The 18,599-nt window shown below is 38.7% G+C and overlaps 1 protein-coding gene across 1 annotated transcript; it reads left to right on the top strand.

Moving 5' to 3' along the window:
• Window positions 1–9,551: 9,551 nt before the first annotated feature.
• scamp5b (secretory carrier membrane protein 5b) lies at window positions 9,552–15,609 on the top strand. Its single transcript, XM_072380248.1, has 7 exons — window positions 9,552–9,665; window positions 10,077–10,136; window positions 10,236–10,355; window positions 11,765–11,921; window positions 13,318–13,419; window positions 13,988–14,105; window positions 14,465–15,609. Exons 2-7 carry the CDS (start codon window positions 10,130–10,132, stop codon window positions 14,642–14,644), a joined length of 684 nt encoding a protein of 227 aa, XP_072236349.1. The 5' UTR covers window positions 9,552–9,665; window positions 10,077–10,129; the 3' UTR covers window positions 14,645–15,609.
• The last annotated feature ends 2,990 nt before the right edge of the window (window positions 15,610–18,599 follow it).

Raw genomic sequence — 18,599 nt, 5'->3', positions numbered from 1 at the left:
ACCCAAACCTGGAGACACTGGTGATGTTTGTTAGCGCTCATGACAATATCTTAGATATGCTCACGTTCATCCATTTGATCCTCTCAGTGCTGTGTTTTGTACCTTTCTTAATGGGGTATGTGTCACAAAGCAGGCCTGACTTAAAGAAGAAAAGAAAAAGGGAAAGGGGTGCACATGAGGTGGGCAGAGGGTGGAGTTGGGGAGGCTGTCCAATCAATCAACCAGCTCGCCCCCTCCTCCAAGTGCTGACGGACCTTCTGACTTTTGCATGTAAACACATAGCAGGAGCCAGCTGGAGCCCAGCTTTCCCAGTGCAGACAAATACTGACCTCCTGCAGTGCTCGCAGCATCACTGATGCCAGCAGCATCCCCACATTCAGCAGCCAGGGATGTACCAGTCAGATGTGACTCTACAGCAAATAATAACCACATTAGAAATGCTGCTTGCTACTTTTTAATACAAGTTGTTGTTGTTGTTATTTTATAAATTCCACTATGTACTATACACCACTTGATGTGGTATCTACCTGAAAACTGTTTGGAATTAAATTAAAGTCCAGTGATAATTGCTTTGAGTCCATCTGTGTGCTATAACCATAGCATATAGCTTTAAAGACAGGGTTTGTTCTGACTTAAATGCATCTGCAGCTTTTCTGGTGGAGAAGGGTTTGTATTGCCTAACACTGAGAGAAAAGACAATCAATCATACCAGGCTATAATGAAAGAGTGTCCTTTGGTAATGATATCTTGTCCAGTCAGATTTCTGGCCTCAGTGTTTTCATTTAATACTGATAGTAGATTGATTTGAGCCGACGGAATGAAATGGGATGGATGCATTTCCCAGGTGTCTGATTAAAGCAAATGTCCATTGGATTATGTGATTGCATTGGAAAACTAATCTTACTGCTGTGTCCTCTGAGACTGTGTCCAAACTGTAGTTTCCCTGCTCCTCCTTTTTCCTACCCAGCTGCTGTAAAATAATGAACACCAGCTATCAGCTGCCCACAAATTTGGAGTTTTGGCTGAGTGCCTCCATCTGTTACTCACTGTAAATCTGTTGTAGCCTATTGCTCCACAGGAAGTCGTAGTAAATAAGAGCTGTGCATCTTCACAGAGCAGCACGTGATTATACAGGTTTCTATGTTGCAGCTCTAACAGCTGAGACAAACTGAAACTGCCCCTCAGATCAAATGGAGGGAATGACCTACCCTAAACTATGTTTTTACTTAGGTGTAATCTGATTCTTTTAAAACCGCAAACGGAGTGTCCGTGCGGCAGAAAAAATTTGAAGCCCCTGCAACAGACATGGCAAGCCACGCACGCTTGATCCAGGAGACTGGCTGCCCTTTGATTGCACTCTCTCATTAATACAAATAAACACTTTTTTAGACAATGATTACCACTGAGCATTGGTTCAACAGACACAGCTGTCTCGCCACTGTTAAAGAAAGCAGGACAAACCAAAACCAGGCAGGCCGATTTCTGAGAAAGTTCTTCTCACATTTGATGGACTGCCCTCTGGGACCAATTATGATAGTAAACTTGTCTGGCTTAAGTTAGACACCGAGTGGTTCCAGTAGTTTCCTCTTAGCAGAGAAACACACAATTCAGTAATTGGCTGCTGAGGACCTCAGTGTCTGTATTCCACTCCAGAAAAAAAATAAGAGCCTACAAATATGTTTAGAGCAATGTATTTCTCTGAAATAACTAAGACAAACTTCAATAGGCATGCACTGAAAAAAAAAAGTTCTTGGAATACAACCAACTTTGTGCATAATGAGTTATCGTCTTTTTTAATGTCAGCATTACTGTAGTTAGCAGATGAAAACTGTTCAGGCATGCAGCCTATGTTGTACATACATAACTGTTAAACAATGAATTACATGTATGACATGAATTAAATTTAATAATAAAATTCTCTTGCACATTTGCTTTGCATTATTTATTGTAGCTCAGAGTATATCTAGCATTTATTTTACAGTTGAAACAGCAGTAAAGGAGGTTCAAGTAGTGTGAGAGACCTTAAGCAGAAACAAAATAAGAAAATAACTCAAAGTTAAGATGGACTACCACCTTATACTCATTCATTTCCACTATTCATTTTTGAGGAACTGCAAAGTGGTCATTTTACAGTCATTGTTCAAACATCACAGACACAAGTAACAAAATGCAGTCAACAAGGGATTTAGATGAATGTATCTTTCCTTAAAGAATGCTGCATTAAAAAACTTATTGATGATTCCATAAGAAGGCTATTTAGCCACTCTGTGGTGCACTGTGCCAGGATGCTACATGTGCAACTTATTCATTGCGTTGAATATGCTCTTTGGTTTTATATTTGGTTGTAGTTTTGACTAAGTTAAAGAACTAGAAAATAGTATTTCGGTCATTCAAAAGACTCACTTTCAATCCCTACAGATGTGGGTCCTGCGCTAAAGACTCAATGCAGGATGAAATACAGTATTATTCAATAACACACACAAAGAAAAACCCTGTAAAAAAGGAAACAGCAAGGATCAGCGCTTGATCAGCTTGTTTTGTTTCTTTATCTGAAAGAAAAAAAAACCTATACAGCAACAAAGCAATTTCCCCTCAGAGATTAATACGGTTTTATTGAATAGAATTGAACTAAACTCAATTTAATCAAATTTGATTAAATTTAATTTATCAGATAGACAGTGGCAGTCAGCCACTACCAAAATTATACCACTGCCCGATTAAAATATGCCACTACTATTCTGATTAATTTAGCTCTTTTGTTATTTGATCAGTCAGTTGATTGCTATCTTATTGAAAAGTATTTCACAGGGTAAGACAATGATCATTTAGTCTTGTTTAACTCTGACAGTTTTTTTTACAAAGCTCACACATAATTTTGTATTTTTAATTTACATTTTTTAAATTTTAATTTATGCAAATTCAAGAACCAATATCTAAAACTCCATGCCAGTCAGTGCAGTGTGCATTGATGGAGGGGAGATAGAGACTGTTCAGACATGCAAATACCTGGGGGGGATACTGGATAATAAACTGGAGTGGTCTGCCAACATAGAAGCAGTGTACAGGAGGGGCCAGAGCCATTTCTTCTTCCTGAGAAGGCTTGGGTCCTTCAATGTCTGCAGTGACATGATGTGCATGTTTTATCACGTCATTGAGAGTGCACTGTTCTATGCTGTTGTCTGCTGGGGGAGTTGCACTACAGACAAAAACTGTTGGCGCCTGGACAAACTTGGGACCGTCTCAGTGCTGTGGTGGAGCAACGCATGAGGAGGAAATTACATTCTGTTTTGGAGAACAATAAACATCTTCTCCACAGCATCCTGGCAGGACAGAGAGGTTCAGGAGGTCCTTTGTCCCCACAGCCATAAGGCTTTTTAACAGTGATTGCTGACTTTGATGTTTTTCTCAAATTTATTTATGTATTAATTTATCATTATTATTATTGTTGTTATTATTGTTCTAATATACAATCATTGTAATTTTTTTATTTTTCAAAAAGAAAAACTTTTGCGCTACTTAACTAATTTAGAATTTCTCCCACTGGGGGATGAATAAAGTATTTTTCTATTCTATTCTAAAGTATAGTTTGAGGACATTGCATTGAAACAAGAGCAGTTATCCTGCGGCTATGAATTTATAAAACCTAGTTTCAAATTGCTTTTGCTCCACATGACTCCTGTCCTTGTGTCAATGCCACGAGGAGTCTCGAGTCTGTGCTGTATATTTAAATGCGGAGTACACTTTCCTCCAAGGTGGCTGTCTGTTATCTTCTTCAAGGCTGGACAAATCAAACTACATCTGACAGAAGAGTGCCTCCTGGTCAGGGGAGAAAATGACTGACTGACTAAAAGACACAGAACAGTGCCCTCATCTGGAGGTACCTGTCCAGACATGTTTCATTCATGCCAATAGCATAAAAAGAGCAACTCTGGTCAGACTGTAGAAGATAGTGTAATAGATATTTCCAACAGTCTGAATGAAAATCTGCATTTCAATAGAACTTACTTTAACAGGTTTTCCTTAACTTGCTTTTATTCACACAACCTGTAAAATAACTAAATATTTGTGTTGCCTATGAATTATTATTCATTGTGTCTTCCACCCTTAAGCAAGGTTTAATCAACTACTGTGAAATGTTTAGCGAACAAACAGAGCACGATACGGTCCATGGTTCATGTTTGGACATGTAAATGAGGTTGGTGTATGATTGCCTTACCACAAAGTTATTCCACCTCCTTTTGCTGGAGAGGTGCCCTCCACGTGCTTGGTCAGCAGGAAAGTGTCCCCATGGAAACTAAGAAAACAGTGGCACATGGGTTTAGTGGGTGACTGGGCAAATGTATTTTATACTAGAGGACAATGACACAGAGGTGCAGAGGTGCTGGGCTGCATTGGAGGGCATCAAGCTGGGATAATGAGCGCTAAACAACAAACAAAAACTTTAAACTAATGTAACTCATTTAAAGTGCATTCACGTACCCAGTGAAGACGAAGGATTGTATTCAAGCTCATAATACAAAAATATAGTGAGTGTGTGTGTTGCATCAGCACATGACAGGGAATCAGACATTCCAATTTGCGCTGACTGAAGCGTCATTGGTGAACTGGAATGGTATGGAATGTCCTTCCATTTGTCGTAATAGCTCAAACAGTAAATTTTGTATACGAATCTCAGTTAACGATTGTGAGACAAAGAAAAATGCTCATCTCAATGTTTCTGTCGGCAGTAGCTTTGTTTGCTGTTAAAACCAAGAAAGTCAGAATGAGAGATGCTGAGAAAAGACAGAAGAAGAGACCACTTGCATCCTTACTCTGTAAATTTTTGTGCAAAGCCTTTGAGTCATATAGTAATGACCTTAAAACACGCTGTCACAGGACGGCTGAAACTACTACCTACTTCAGATAAATATTAATGTGGAGAGGAAAAGAGAATTTAGAGATGTCTCGGGAGTGGTGGTGTGATATAAGTGGAGTGAAAAAGGAGAGCCTTCAGTGCCTTTAATTTGACAGCTGATTTTATTTGTCTACTTATAAACTGTAGATAGATTCTTTTTATTGTGGCATCTCACAAGTCTCTTCCAGCACTTTCTGACTGCTGTGTCTAATTTGTTTTGACTAACACTTATACTAAACAGAAAATATAAAATAAATTAGCACCTCCTTTAACTACAATCTGCAGGAACGAGGGAAATAAAAAGATACGTTTGAACCTCTTCATTCCCAGGTCGTCAGCTGCTGCCGTTCGTTCCAAAAATCTCTTCTCAATGCTTGTAAATTGCATGCCTTTTCAGGCAATTTTTGCCATTTTTACACATTTTATCTAGAGGGTTTTCTTCAGGTTCCTCAAAAGGTGGCTGTAGGAGTGCCTTGATGAATGGCAAAGGATGACTAAACAAGAGACTTGAGTTTGAAACCCTTTGTTAACAGCTATTTTTCAGTTTAGAACCCAAACCTTTTTACTATGAAACTATTTGGTTAAAATACATGTGGAATGTGGTTTGACATTGGCCAGGTCTTTCTCTGAACCATATATATAAGTTTAGAAGCATATGTTGCTCCAAAAGTTGGATACTCCCATAGCCTAGCATTAATATGCTCAACACAGATGTGCCCACCTCAGTAAAGTTTTCTCTCTGGGATGCTAATGATCATTCATATTGATGACCTGTTGTTGATTAACTTTAAGAACAGATTATCTATTTTTTATTAAATATGTCTGTGAAATGTTGTCGTCATTACATACACTCAGGCTTTTTGTGATGGTTCATGATGCTTCCTGTTTTATATAAAAATGCTCTGTCTTTGTATACTATACACTGTACTCTTTCTGCTTTGCCTTCTTGGTCAGTTGACTGATTATTCCACACTATGAGAGGCCCACTGGAGGATAAGCCTCATGAGGGAACATACCTTTATTGCCAGCCTCGAGCGAGAGTGTTCATTTCTTGATCCTTGATTTGTCATGCTCCTGGTCTGCCCTTGCTGAGTTCACTTTCTTTGCTGGTCCTGCATTTGCCATTTTTCAGAGCTGCCAAAACTGTTCAGGTCATCTAAGTGCCCTGGCTTGTTTCCACTCCAAGTCTTGGCTAACCTCCTTCATAGCCCTCTTTGTTTTCTTTGAACATGACGATTTCTGCCCACGGTTTCCAGAGTTCCAGCCAGTTCTATTGGCTTGTCCACCCAAAGTCTCCTGTATTCTGTTTCTCTTTAGGGTATTTTGTGCTGCTTGCATGAAAGTGATAATGGGCATATAAAAAGGAGAGTACGCTCTCTTTCAATTCAAAGATCTTATGAATCAGATGAGTTAAGTAAATGCAACCTTAGATGAATAACTCCACATGACATAATACACCATATCATTATATATTCAACAAATACTAGGTCAAATGCAGACGCTGTATGTGAGAAACCGAGGAATTGACAATATAGAAGGAGCAAGGGACTAGTACTCAAATGTAATTGATTAAAAGTGTATGTTTACACAGTCCTAAATAGGAAAGACATCAAAAGTGACCCAATTGCTGCTATCCATCTGAGATAAGCTACAAAGCCATATGAAAACGATTTGATGTCCATGATTCTACAGAAAGAAATACTTTTTACAAGTGAAAAACATTAAAGACAGCTGCCACTCCTCCCAGTAGAATGGACCTGCCAATAAGTTGACACCAAGGTCAGACTGTACAATGCTTAGAGAAGATGCAAGAAGCACAAGAGGTCCATCTCAGACTCTACAAGGCTCAGTTAGCATGTTAAACTGACAGTACAATTAGAAAAAGACTGAACAAGTATGGCTTATTTGGAAGGGTTACAGGAGAAAGAACATAGCAACATGGCTTAGGTTTGCGAAGTTACATCTAAATTTAACCACTGCTGGAACAATGCCCTTTAGACAGACAAGACCAAGTTAGAGATGTTTGGCCATAAATACAGCACCATGTTCAGAGAAAAATGTACAAACAGCTCTCGCCATATTTCTTTGCAACATTTGACATAAAATTCAATTAAATATTGGGCTTAGATGAGTTTAAAATCTTTCATTCCTTTTTTTAAACCTATATTTCAAGCTATTTTTTTTCAAATGCCTTGAAGACATTTTGTGTTCTAGACTATTACCTAAAGGTAAAGAGAGACTAGGGCACATCGAGAATATTACATCCCCTGTGGCTTGCTTGAAAATATTCAAATTGTTGTTGAAAAGTTTATCCAGTTACAAAGATAGTTATCAACCATTAAAAAACATAAAATGACCAACACCCAATTTAAAATCTTGCTTTGGAGACTTGTATTTTATCAATATTACATATTTTGAATGTCAAATTTGGAGTTTTGTTTCAGTAAAAGTTTCTAACAATTGCACCATACATAATGGTCCTACTAGATCTCTACGAGACACAGCATTTACTGAAAATATAACTAACTAACTAACTAATTAACTAAACAAAATTAATGAATAGATAATTAAATGGGATCGGTAAAAATTTAATCTGTAGCTCCCTGTTATACTAAAAGCTTTCAGCAAACTGCTACAACCAATGTCTTCAGCAAAGTGGCACTGACACAGTTTTTCTTCTCTTGAAACGATAGCAATGCCAGTTTATTTGTGGTGGTAGTACTATGCTTTGGGCCTGTTTTGCCACACTTGGGACTGGATGACTTGTCACCATGGATGGAACGATGATTTATGAATTATACCAACAAAAATTCAAAATGGAAACGTCTGAACACCTGTCCATGAACTAAAGACAAATGGGATCATCCAAAAAGACAAGCCTAAGCACACAAGTTCTTCTACCAAAGAATGATTTAAGAACAATGGTGCCATTCATGTTTTTGAATTGTTAAGTCGTAATCAAGTATGCCTTTTAAGTTTCTCTCGATAGTATGACTTGTAGTGAAAAATGTCCTGTTTTATGAGTATGTGGTTTACTTCATATTCAGCACGTGTGTAAATGTGTAGCTTTGTTTGATGGAATAACTTGACATACCTATATGATTAAAGCGTCAGCTTGTCACCATCATCACACACAGCTTAATCGCGCTCACACCGCGCGCCCCACTTCCGCCAAACGTGCCGACCTCTGTAGAAATAATTTATTTCAGCATCGTTTGTACCTGCATGAACTAGCGGTTAGCATGATCGGTATCGATCCCTCTTTTAGGAAAAGTTTTGCTGCCAGTCCTGCATTGTACTGAACCAAACTGTGGAAGCAGTCCATGTCGAAGTGTTTGGCACACACAGATTTTTGCCGACCGTGGCCGGAAGTTCGCCGTCAAAAATAAACTTTATCCACTGTAGTCGTTGGTCCTCTGAGACTGGGGTCTTATGCAGGGTATTGTGCTGTCACTGCAGCCAACAACAGAGCAACTGGCATGCTTAGCTCTCAAATTCGCCATTCTGCCAACTGTTCCTCGTCGCTGCAATGAATGAAATATGGGCCCTCACCTGAGCTTTGCTGTTTTATAACCTGTCGGGCGTGGTGGGTGGAGACTGGGGGCTGGCCACTGCTTTAGAGTTCAGATTCCGCTCCCCTTTCTACGTGGGAAGGGGAGCGGAATCTGTGTGGAATCAGTTCAATAAAATATTTGTTGTCTTTTCAATGTCCTAAAATGAGCGTTCAACCAATGTCACCTGGAATCAGTTCAATTAAATATTTGTTGTCTTTTCAATGTCCTAAAATGAGCATTCAACCAATGTCACCTGCCTTTTTATGTGGATTCTGTCATGTTGCACCAGCGTGTTTCTACCAGACCAAACACTTAATTGAGAGAGTTTATTAATTTATGTATTTACTTATTTATTCATCTATCTTTTTCAGTTGTTGTGGCCACCATAGTTTTTTCTTGTCACTTTGGAGGGAAGGCTTGTGGATATTGAATTTGTTTCAATTTGCAACCTCACCACTAGAAGTCAGTAAATCCCATGAGAAGTTAGTTAATCCCACACTCTGCGGTCTGTCTGCAGTTTAACTGCTTCTGTACATATCTGGCTGTTTTACCTCTGAAATGCTAAAGATTGTGTGTACCAACTCCCTAATTTGAAATGAAGAATTTGCTGATAGACTCCTAAACCCTGACCCCAGTGGAGCAGTAGAATTTACATGTGAAATGACCTTTACACAAAATATTATGGAAACTAAGAGGACATTAGGAAAGACAACCTGGTTGCGCTTAAAAAAACGTCAGGATTCAAACCTGGATATCCATATTTTTATGTTATTGCTGCTCTCCTGATGAATTACATGAAAAATAAACAGCGCAGGGGTGTGTCAGACATTCAGAGCTTTTCTAATTGTCAGCAAGGTATTTGTTACATTAGAGAAGCAGTTGGTGCTGTACAGATTGTTTTTCTAATCTCCGTATTCAGCACCATGGACAGGGAACTAAAATGTGATTGGATCAACAATACAACGTCAAGGATTAGAGTAATCCACCTATTGGCCTGAATCAAAGTGACAGCAGACTCATGCGCGGTGATTGGTCGAGGGGTTAGGTTCCCAAGAATTTATTGCTGCAGTTATACAGTGCAGAAGAAAAGTATTATAACAGTCTGATAGCTTTGCTGTAGGTACCGGCGGATTTATCATTGACTGAGTTTTCAACGCGCAGGTGAAGCCTCCGTGGGAGAGCACATTACACAGAAGAGCGGCTGCTCTGTGGAGGAGGTAAGCAGATTAGGTTTCCTGAAGAAACCTTAATTCCAAGCCGCGATAGCCTGCCATAAAACATCCGTCGTGTGTAGCGACTATGAACGGGTGCATCTCATCTGGCTGCAGTTCACATGTGACTGTCACGGCGTGTGTGCCCGAGTGTCCAGTCTGTGTTAGCATTTTCTGATGGCTGATGAAGCCGGGACGATTGTGTCGTTCAGATATTATCAACAGTCGTGGCTGGAGGGCTCACACAATAAATCCCCCAGCTCGATGAGCCGTGACACCCTTGGTAACACTTTCTTATTGTAGCATATGGCAGGTTTTGCATGATCCACTCCTTCTCCAGTGAGTGCATAGCAAAGCATCCGCAAATTGTCAGCTACAGTAGCTTACACTAACCTGAAGTTTCCCCTTGTTTGACAGGCTAAAAGGTCAGAAGGAGGAGTAAATCGAAAGACAAACTACACTGTATCCACATGGCTGGTCAGTAATTGAACAGTCCAGGGGTAGAAAAAAAAAGTTTTTGTTTTTTTTTAGTCATAGAGAGACTAACATTGTCTGCCTGTCTGGTATTTGTTGCAGAGCCCAATTTCCCTCCAATTCCTGGATTCATTCCGCTCAAGCCATGCTTCTATCAAGACTTTGAAGAGATCCCCGAACAGCACCGCAACATGTGCAAGAAAATGTACCACCTGTGGATGTGTGAGTGGCTACAACTGATGTTCTCAACTGGTTATGGCACTCTATTATTACTTTAACCTATGCTAGGCTTCTATGAGCTTATGTTTTAAAAATGAATCAATGGCATTTTCATGTTGATTGATTCCTGAGTGTTTTTCCCTTTGTGATCAGCTCACAATAATGTCATTGTAACAGTAGAGGTAATGTTTATAATGGTTGCTTTGGTCCAAGAACAGTTTTATTGGTTGTCATGTGACAATGTCTTATGCAGTATTGAGTCATTGCACCGGCCTGAGCAGATGAGTTTATTATACTGTAAATTTGAAGCACAATGGTGTTTTCCTCTGCAAACTCCCTTCCTGTGTGCGAAGTCACCCAAGAGGACAAAAGTCAGGAAGAGAAGCAAGAAAAAGCCCAAAGTATGTGCACTGCTGCCACACAATACTAACTTAGTACATGGGAACAAGTCAACAAACAGCTGAAATGAAAAAAACACAAAATCGGAGCTCAGGTGTGGATGCCAGCTTGCAACTCATCCATCCATCCATCCATTTTCTATACCCGCTTAATCCGTCGGTCAGGTCGCGGGGGGCTGGAGCCTAGCTCAGCGGTCATTGGGCGAGAGGCAGGGTACACCCTGGACTGGTCGCCAGTCCATCACAGGGCAGGTTGCAACTCATTTTTGCCAAATGTGACAAGTTCAGAGGAGCCTCTTCTCTCTATATAAGTTTTGACTGCTTTGTCAGAGACATTTTCTGTATGGAATATAACAGAAATTATGTGTCTCTCATGTAGAACTATCTTTTCTTCTTACAGGTGTCTTCTTTTTCAAAAAAGCTAAACGTAAGAAGGTATTGAAAGTCCCAGTTTGCTCCAAAGTGCAATCATTTATTTATCTTTTGTGGCAACTTTCTGTACCTTTTCTTTCATAAATGCTTCAATGTGAGAATGTGGTGTGCACATTGCTTGTTGCATCTGACAGATTTTACTTTTGCATTCTTCTTCTTGTGTCATTTGTGAAAATCATTTGAGACCGACAGTCATTTTCTTTGGTTGTGCATTTGGTGTTTTCGAAAGAAAATTACGTTTAAAGAATGTATTTATATTTATGTTGGTGAAACACAATCTATTCGCTATGGGTCAGCATTTGAAAGTGAGTGGCCATCATTGATGGTCTGTTGACAGAAGGAGGGACAAGAGAGCAGAGACCAAATAAGAGCCAAGTGTAGTTAAAATAAAATGTTTAAGCTAAAAGACTGAGCACAAACCATCTTTTGGCCTCATCATGCTGATGCTCACTGTTTTGACACTCCCTCAAAATTTCTTTCAAATCAAACTCTTCTCTCTGTTTGCATGTGCATGTATTAAATAGTGGTTTGTTTGTCTGTGTTTACACCAGTGTCTAAAATTCCTCTGTGCTACTCTTACAGTGAATAGTGCAACACTTGCTGTGAATCTCATTGGCTGCTTTATTTGGATGTTCGGTGGCGGTGGAGTGACCAACTTTGGACTGGCCCTCATCTGGCTCCTCATGTTCACTCCTTGCTCCTATGTCTGTTGGTTCAGGCCCATCTACAAGGCCTTCAAGTAAGAAAAATACAAAGTACTTCTATGCAGTAACATTTAAATTTGATTTTGAATTTTAAGTCATTCAGCTCATTTGAGGCAATTTGAGTTGCATGTTCAAAATATGAGATAATCTATTCAAAATATCAGTTACTGTGAATATTTACTGTATTCTACTACAATCTTGAACCACAACTAAATTCCCAACATATGAGAACATAGAGTAGATGCAGTGATCTATTTAAACTAATAAATGGAAACACAGTGTATAGGGCAAAAACTAAGTTTGTACACTTAATCTTTAATCTTCAACACATCTAGAGAAGTTTTCAATTTCTTTAAGTTGTCTTCAGGAATAGTTCTCCGGGCGTCTTGAGGGATAGTCCAAAATTGTTGGCTTCTTTTTGTTCTGTTCTCTGTCAAGATGATCCCACACTGTTATAATAATGTTGAGGTTCAAGTTCTGCGGAGGATTCCTCCCTTCATAAGGCCTGTTGCTACTGAATTTCAGTCCTTTATCATCCTTGTATCATTTGGAATACCTCAGCCTTTTATTCCTGTTTCCCTCCTTAATGGCTTCTTAACAGCCACCCTTTCATGAAGAGAGTTTCTGATGAGGCTTCAGTGAACAGTAGATGAATAAACTCAAGGTCCAGATATATCTCGCAGTACCGGTGTCAGTTCTGCTGGATTTTCCCCTTTTTCTTATCGCTTTTTGAGAAAAAAAGAAAAAGTTTTTCAGGACATACTGCACACCACACTAACATAGATCATGTTTTAGGCTAATAGCTTATTGGGATTCCCTTTTTGGTGCAAAAATATTATTTCAAGCCAGAACAAATCATGCATTTATGGCTGCGTATAACAAAGTGCTTCAAGATACAATACAACAACAAAATAAAAAACAAACAAAAAAAATGGATTCTTCTGGAAGTGGTCAGGTACAAAGACTGGACTGAAAATGGGTACAAAAAACAGTCTGTTACCAAAGAAAAACTTTAAAAGACCTTCAGAAAGCCTGGAGAACATTTGCTCAAGACAGTTTTCAAACGTGAAAGTCTGGCTGCTTGGACTAAAATATGACAAAGTGAGGGTTGCCTCAAGACTTTTGCACAGTACCATAGATTAGTAGGGAATGTGTTTTTTTAAAAAGTTTTCTAATGTTTCACTTAGAAGCATGATCATTTTAAAATTCAGAACATTTTTTTTTTCTTCTTGGCCTGCGTGTGTTTCTCTCCTCAGTCACCAGATTACAATTAGGGAAAATGACTGTTGTTTTGAACAGTGGATCTCAACATTTTCTCTTCCAAGCCCACCCATGTGTCAGCCAAAAAGCTGGAAGGTGCAAATAGGCATGGCACATAGCTTTAGGGCTATGCAAGTATAAATGCTTATGGAACTTTTGTGTTTTTCTTAGGAATGACAGCTCCTTCAACTTCATGCTGTTCTTCTTTGTGTTCATGGCCCAAGTTGGCATCAGTATCATCCAGAGCATAGGCATTCCTGGTTGGGGAGTATGGTAAGAGTCAGAGATTAGAAAGAACTGTGAAGTAATGCCTCATATTGACTGACAGTAGCTGAATCAGAATCAAAATGTTTTCATGCTTGTCACTATGTTTTGAAAAAAAAAGGTATTATCATTTTGGTTTGTCGACAAATTCTCACACTCCCGTTCCTGTGGGTGTGATAGCTGTAAAGTGTTTGTCAAATCTGGCGCAAATGTCCACAAAAAATGTTGCTTCACCATCAAATATTGCCCAGACATAACTTTTATGATAGCCCTTTTCTTAGACTTTGAGAGGCTGTTAAAGTGGTCGTCAAATATCGCTTAACTCAGGCTGATGATCAGAAATGAATATTACAGCCTCCATAAAGTTTATAAATGTCACAATGTGCAAATGGATGTTCTAATGCATGAGCAATAAAACTAACAATAAAAAGCATTTAGCATCCAGATGTTCAACTGTGGTTTCATATGGATGATCGCCACATAATCCAATAACAGATCACAGTGGTTCCTGTTGTATTCAGATTGTATCTTTCAAACGTACATTTTGTAACAGTCTTGTTTTTTTTTGGATTTTCAGTGGTTGGTTGGCCACCATCTCCTTCTTCAGCTACAACATTTTTATCGCATTAATCATGCTGATCCCTACAATCATGTTCACTGCTGTGGCTTCACTGTCCTTCATTGCACTCACCAAGGTAGGAGTTTAACACATGCTTTTCTGTGTAGAAATGAACAGAAAAACATAAACAGTGTACACGCCTTGTACATACAATATAACATACAGTATAACAAATATTAGAATAATTTCTCTGTTATTTTTTTAACTGTTTCTATGCTTGAATTTGAGATTGATTCTGTTCATATTGTTAGGTTTGTCACCAGAGTGACAGAATCCTTTGAGCTAATTAAAAGCATTATGCAAATTGGTTGACAGACTTAATGATTTGGAATAATAGAACCTAACAACGCATATGCTCTTTAATGAAAGCACTTAAGACCACTTACCTTCTGCCCATAATAATGTTAATGACTTGTGATCCCACCGTGCATGCAGATTCATAATTTCTACCGCGGCACTGGGGCCAGCATGTCCAAAGCTCAGGAGGAATGGGCCACAGGAGCCTGGAAGAACCCTCATGTCCAGGAAGCAGCCCAGCAGGCCGCCATGGGGGCAGCTGCTGGAGCCATGCAGGATCAGTACTCCAGCCCACAATATAACGAAAACCAGATGTAGCACCGTCAAGACAAGAGGTGTCAAAGATGCAATGCCAAAGATTGAGTTTAGAAGTTCGAAACCATCTCCAATCATGGAATCCATTCTCAAGTTTAAAGTGTGTAGGATGAAAAAAAGAGAGGAGGGCACTGAACATCTGTGGGAAACTGATTTTTGCCTTTCTGTATCAAAGGGCATGAAAATATATTTGGTGTATTACACGATTTCATATGAATCTTTTGTCTTGAAATGAATAATAGTTTTGAATAAGTGTTTCTGTAGTTGCTCCATTGTGAGAACTATGTGCTGCTTTAATTTAGATCCTGCAGTTCCACTAATTTTTGTGAGGGAAATTTCCATCTATCCTTCATACACAATACATTTACCTTTAATAATGATAAATACATTGTTGTTGTACTGTTTGGATTATAAACTATTGAATTGTTACTTTAGTTTTTTCTTGTGTTTAAAACTCAAAAGTGGACCAAAAACCCTATGCAATTTTGTAACTTTACTTGAAATGATTTTACTTTCTTTCATCTCAGCAAAAAATGTCGGTATATTTATAAACGGTTTGTCATTGATTGTACTGTGAAATTAAATAATGTAGCAGTGTTGTCAGGAAGTCTCTGTTTTACAATAAGAAACTGTATTACTGTAGGTTGATTTCAGTAGTAACTGATGATCACAATTTTGAGACTTTAGAGTTTCTCCAGGCTCAACTTTGACTTAGGAGAAGCTGCCTCTTTGATGTGCAAGATGCTTCCTGTTATCAGTCAACCTTACACTGGAAACACCACTAACATCACAAGTTTATATCAGTTTTATGGTCGTATTAAATTCAGAAAAAGAAAAGCAATTCAAACACTCAATAAGTTGATTTAGAAATGTGAAAGTCTTGCACTGAATGTCAGCTTAGCATGTGCTCTTATGTAAGATTTAAATGTTGCGTCTTGAAGTGAACCTGCCTTTTGCTGTTTGACCACAGAGAGGCGCTGATGAATTTAGTATGAAATAAAAAGCTCCATTATAAACACATACCTTTTATTCATCCTTCACAGATCACAGCTTGCAGTTTTTGTTCAGCTGAAATTTGCATAATACTAACAGAGATACACACATGGGGCGCTGTATAGCTTAACTATCTAAGCAGGAGCTCTGTGTATGGAGGCTGAAGGTCCTCTATGCAGCATGTCCCAGCCTGAGGCCTTTTGCTGCCTGTCTTTCCCAACTCTCTTTGCCCCCTTTCCTGTCCATCAACTATCAAATAAAGGCCAGTAGCCCCCCAAATAAACCTTTGAAAAATAAAAATACAAGCAGGAAAGGAAAGGGTCAAAATCATGGTTTGTACAGACTAAGAGAACAGTTGTTGGTGAGTATTGCTCAAGCATTTCTACTGAAATGGGATTTGGAAACATTTAAACCAGGGACGTCAAACTCCGGTCCTGATCTGATTCAGGTGCGTTGAAGCAGTGAAACGTCTAAAACCTGCCGGACAGCGGCCCTCGAGGACCAGAGTTTGACATCCCTGATTTAAACCAAGCGTCTCTTTATTTTATCTATTTTTTTTTATCTTTGGTTTAGTAAAATTAATTTGTAGACTATTTAGTGTTATTTGAGTGTTTTTTTTTTCATATTTGACTGATTAATTAGGACATTCTACTCAATCATCAAAATGTGTTTTTAATTGTTTCCAATACATTACACACAGCAAATTGTACTTTAGTCACATTAAACTTTACTGAGATTGGAAATGATCAACATGATGCAAATCCTACGCCTTTAGGTGGCAGTATTGGCCCACAGTTTCGGTCAACCAGTCCCACAGACTACCCACCAGGGGCACTATGTATGCCCTGTTTTGCTTCCAAGTTCAATGTTTGTGAAGTCTGCACAAAAATGCAAAAAGTCTGGGAATGTCAGGTTGATTGATACCACTTGCCCACACGAAAAGTTATATTTGGATACAAATTAACATGCAGCAAACACAATTTCTCCCTTGACATCCAATGAGCAGGAGACCTTCAGAGAATAAATTCAAAATACACTTGAAATGGATTTATCTGTGGATGCTCTTGTCCCTACTGTCTGCATCCCCCCGGGCTGTAAGAGTGATAGAATTACTCTTTGGAGTGGGGATGAAATTATACCACGATACTGATACCCAGCGGGCCCACCAGCAGCCACCAACAAACACTTTGATTCCTGTACACATAGACGCTTCTCGTGACGAGTAGTGGAAAAGGTTTGCAACTCCAGGAGAACAGACTGACAAAATACAATCATTCTTTCATAACAAATCAAGGCTGAACAGACACAAAACCTTTGTAAAATCTATTCTTCCCAGAAGAAAGTCATCCAACTGCACACCTCTCATTGTTTCATTCTACTAAATCAAAAACTGCATTGGAACATGAAATCACAAAAGCTAGGCTGGTGGTTACTGAAGCTATGTAATAGCAATAGGGTCTGAGTTTAATCTGATTTGTGATTTCAAAAGAAGCCACAATACTCTTTAGCCTCTGTACTGCAGTGGCATGTTTGTGACTCTATGTGCTGGTGAAGGAAAGTAGACAAGCATTTGGTCGTACCACACTTAATGTTGTTCTCCACTGACCTGTGTTTCCCTGTATCTCTATGTTATGGCTTTGCTGCATTTATCTATCTAAACCTCAGTCTTATAAGCTGAAACTTTAATTTCAAAACTCAGCTGTTGTAGAACACTATCTTATTGTCAACTTGTTCACCAATGAAAGCTTATTTACACATCTAACAAAGAGAAATAAAATCATTGTTAATCTGGAGTCATGTTTATATCTATATATTCCAACAGCACCTGTCAAAAGTTTGGACTGTAACTTTCAGCTTGTATTCTCTGAGATAGTGATCCAAACCAGTACATTTACAAATGTCTTTTTAAGGACCTTTTAACACAGGTATGTTAAAAAAAATGACTGTATTTTTCTTTCAGTGATTCAGATGGTATCACAAAGATAAATAGTAAATATAAATATAAGTTGAAAAAGAGAACATTCTGAAACCTGGTCTTTGGATTAGAAAAGATAAAAATAAATCATGACCGAATTCATTTTGAAGCTAATGTTGCATTTACACTTAAGCTTTTCTGACATGCAGCTCATCCTCACGATCAGTTACACCAACAGTGGAGTGCAGAGAGGCAGTAGGAAAGAATGAAGGAAGGTGCTTATAAATGCCACAGTATGACCCGAAGTTGACTTGACATAGCAAGTCTTTGTGTTTAAGTTCTCAGAAATGCAGATAAAGTGCTCTATCATGCAGTGAACTACATACACACCCAGACATGTACATCACTGCCTAAACAAAGATGTACAGACCTGGAACCATGTAAACACAGAGGCATGACAGCACATTTGTGCATATCTTACACAGATTTACACATGAAGCTAATGTGCTAATGTCCCCCACAGACATCTCGGAAGTAAAATTGAAGAGTTTAGATGAGGAAGAAGGCTATGTAGAGACATTTACTCTTTAACATGGTCATTTACAGCACAGGAAATACAGCTCACGGCAAGAATTCAAAACAAACGTTTAGACAAATGAGTTTACAAAATGACCTCAAGAAAAACACAATGTGTGGGAGTGAGTCTTTTAACTCTGCCCCTGAGAATGTGCATCTGCAGCCTGCAAATTGGGCAGTTAATGATCATGCCAGCTTAAAATAGAATGGAGAAGGAAAAAAAACAAACAACAAAAACAATAATTACATCTATAATTGTTTGAAAATGTGTCCATTTCAAAATCTATGGGAATTGCTTGCTGGTAATGATGGTTTTACAGCAAAAAGACAAACACGTGGTTTTGTGAGATGATGGAACGCCCTACAAGATGTTATTGGTGATGTTGAAAGTGTAATGTAAAAATGAATGACTTCACTGAGACTTTCAAAAACTGAGAATAGGAATACAACTTTTAACATTATCTAATAGAATTG

The sequence above is a fragment of the Leuresthes tenuis genome, unplaced genomic scaffold, assembly GCF_036924035.1.
Source record: "Leuresthes tenuis unplaced genomic scaffold, fLeuTen1.0.hap1 SCAF_2, whole genome shotgun sequence".
Lineage (NCBI taxonomy): Eukaryota > Metazoa > Chordata > Actinopteri > Atheriniformes > Atherinopsidae > Leuresthes > Leuresthes tenuis.
The sequence above is the reverse complement of the archived record's forward strand: the minus strand, read 5'-3'. Positions and strand labels throughout refer to the sequence as shown.

Coding starts and splice junctions, on each gene's coding strand:
- scamp5b (XM_072380248.1), top strand. Junction 10,356..11,764: donor AATGTACCACCTGTGGATGT/GTGAGTGGCTAC, acceptor CTACTCTTACAG/TGAATAGTGCAACACTTGCT. Junction 13,420..13,987: donor ATTCCTGGTTGGGGAGTATG/GTAAGAGTCAGA, acceptor TTGGATTTTCAG/TGGTTGGTTGGCCACCATCT.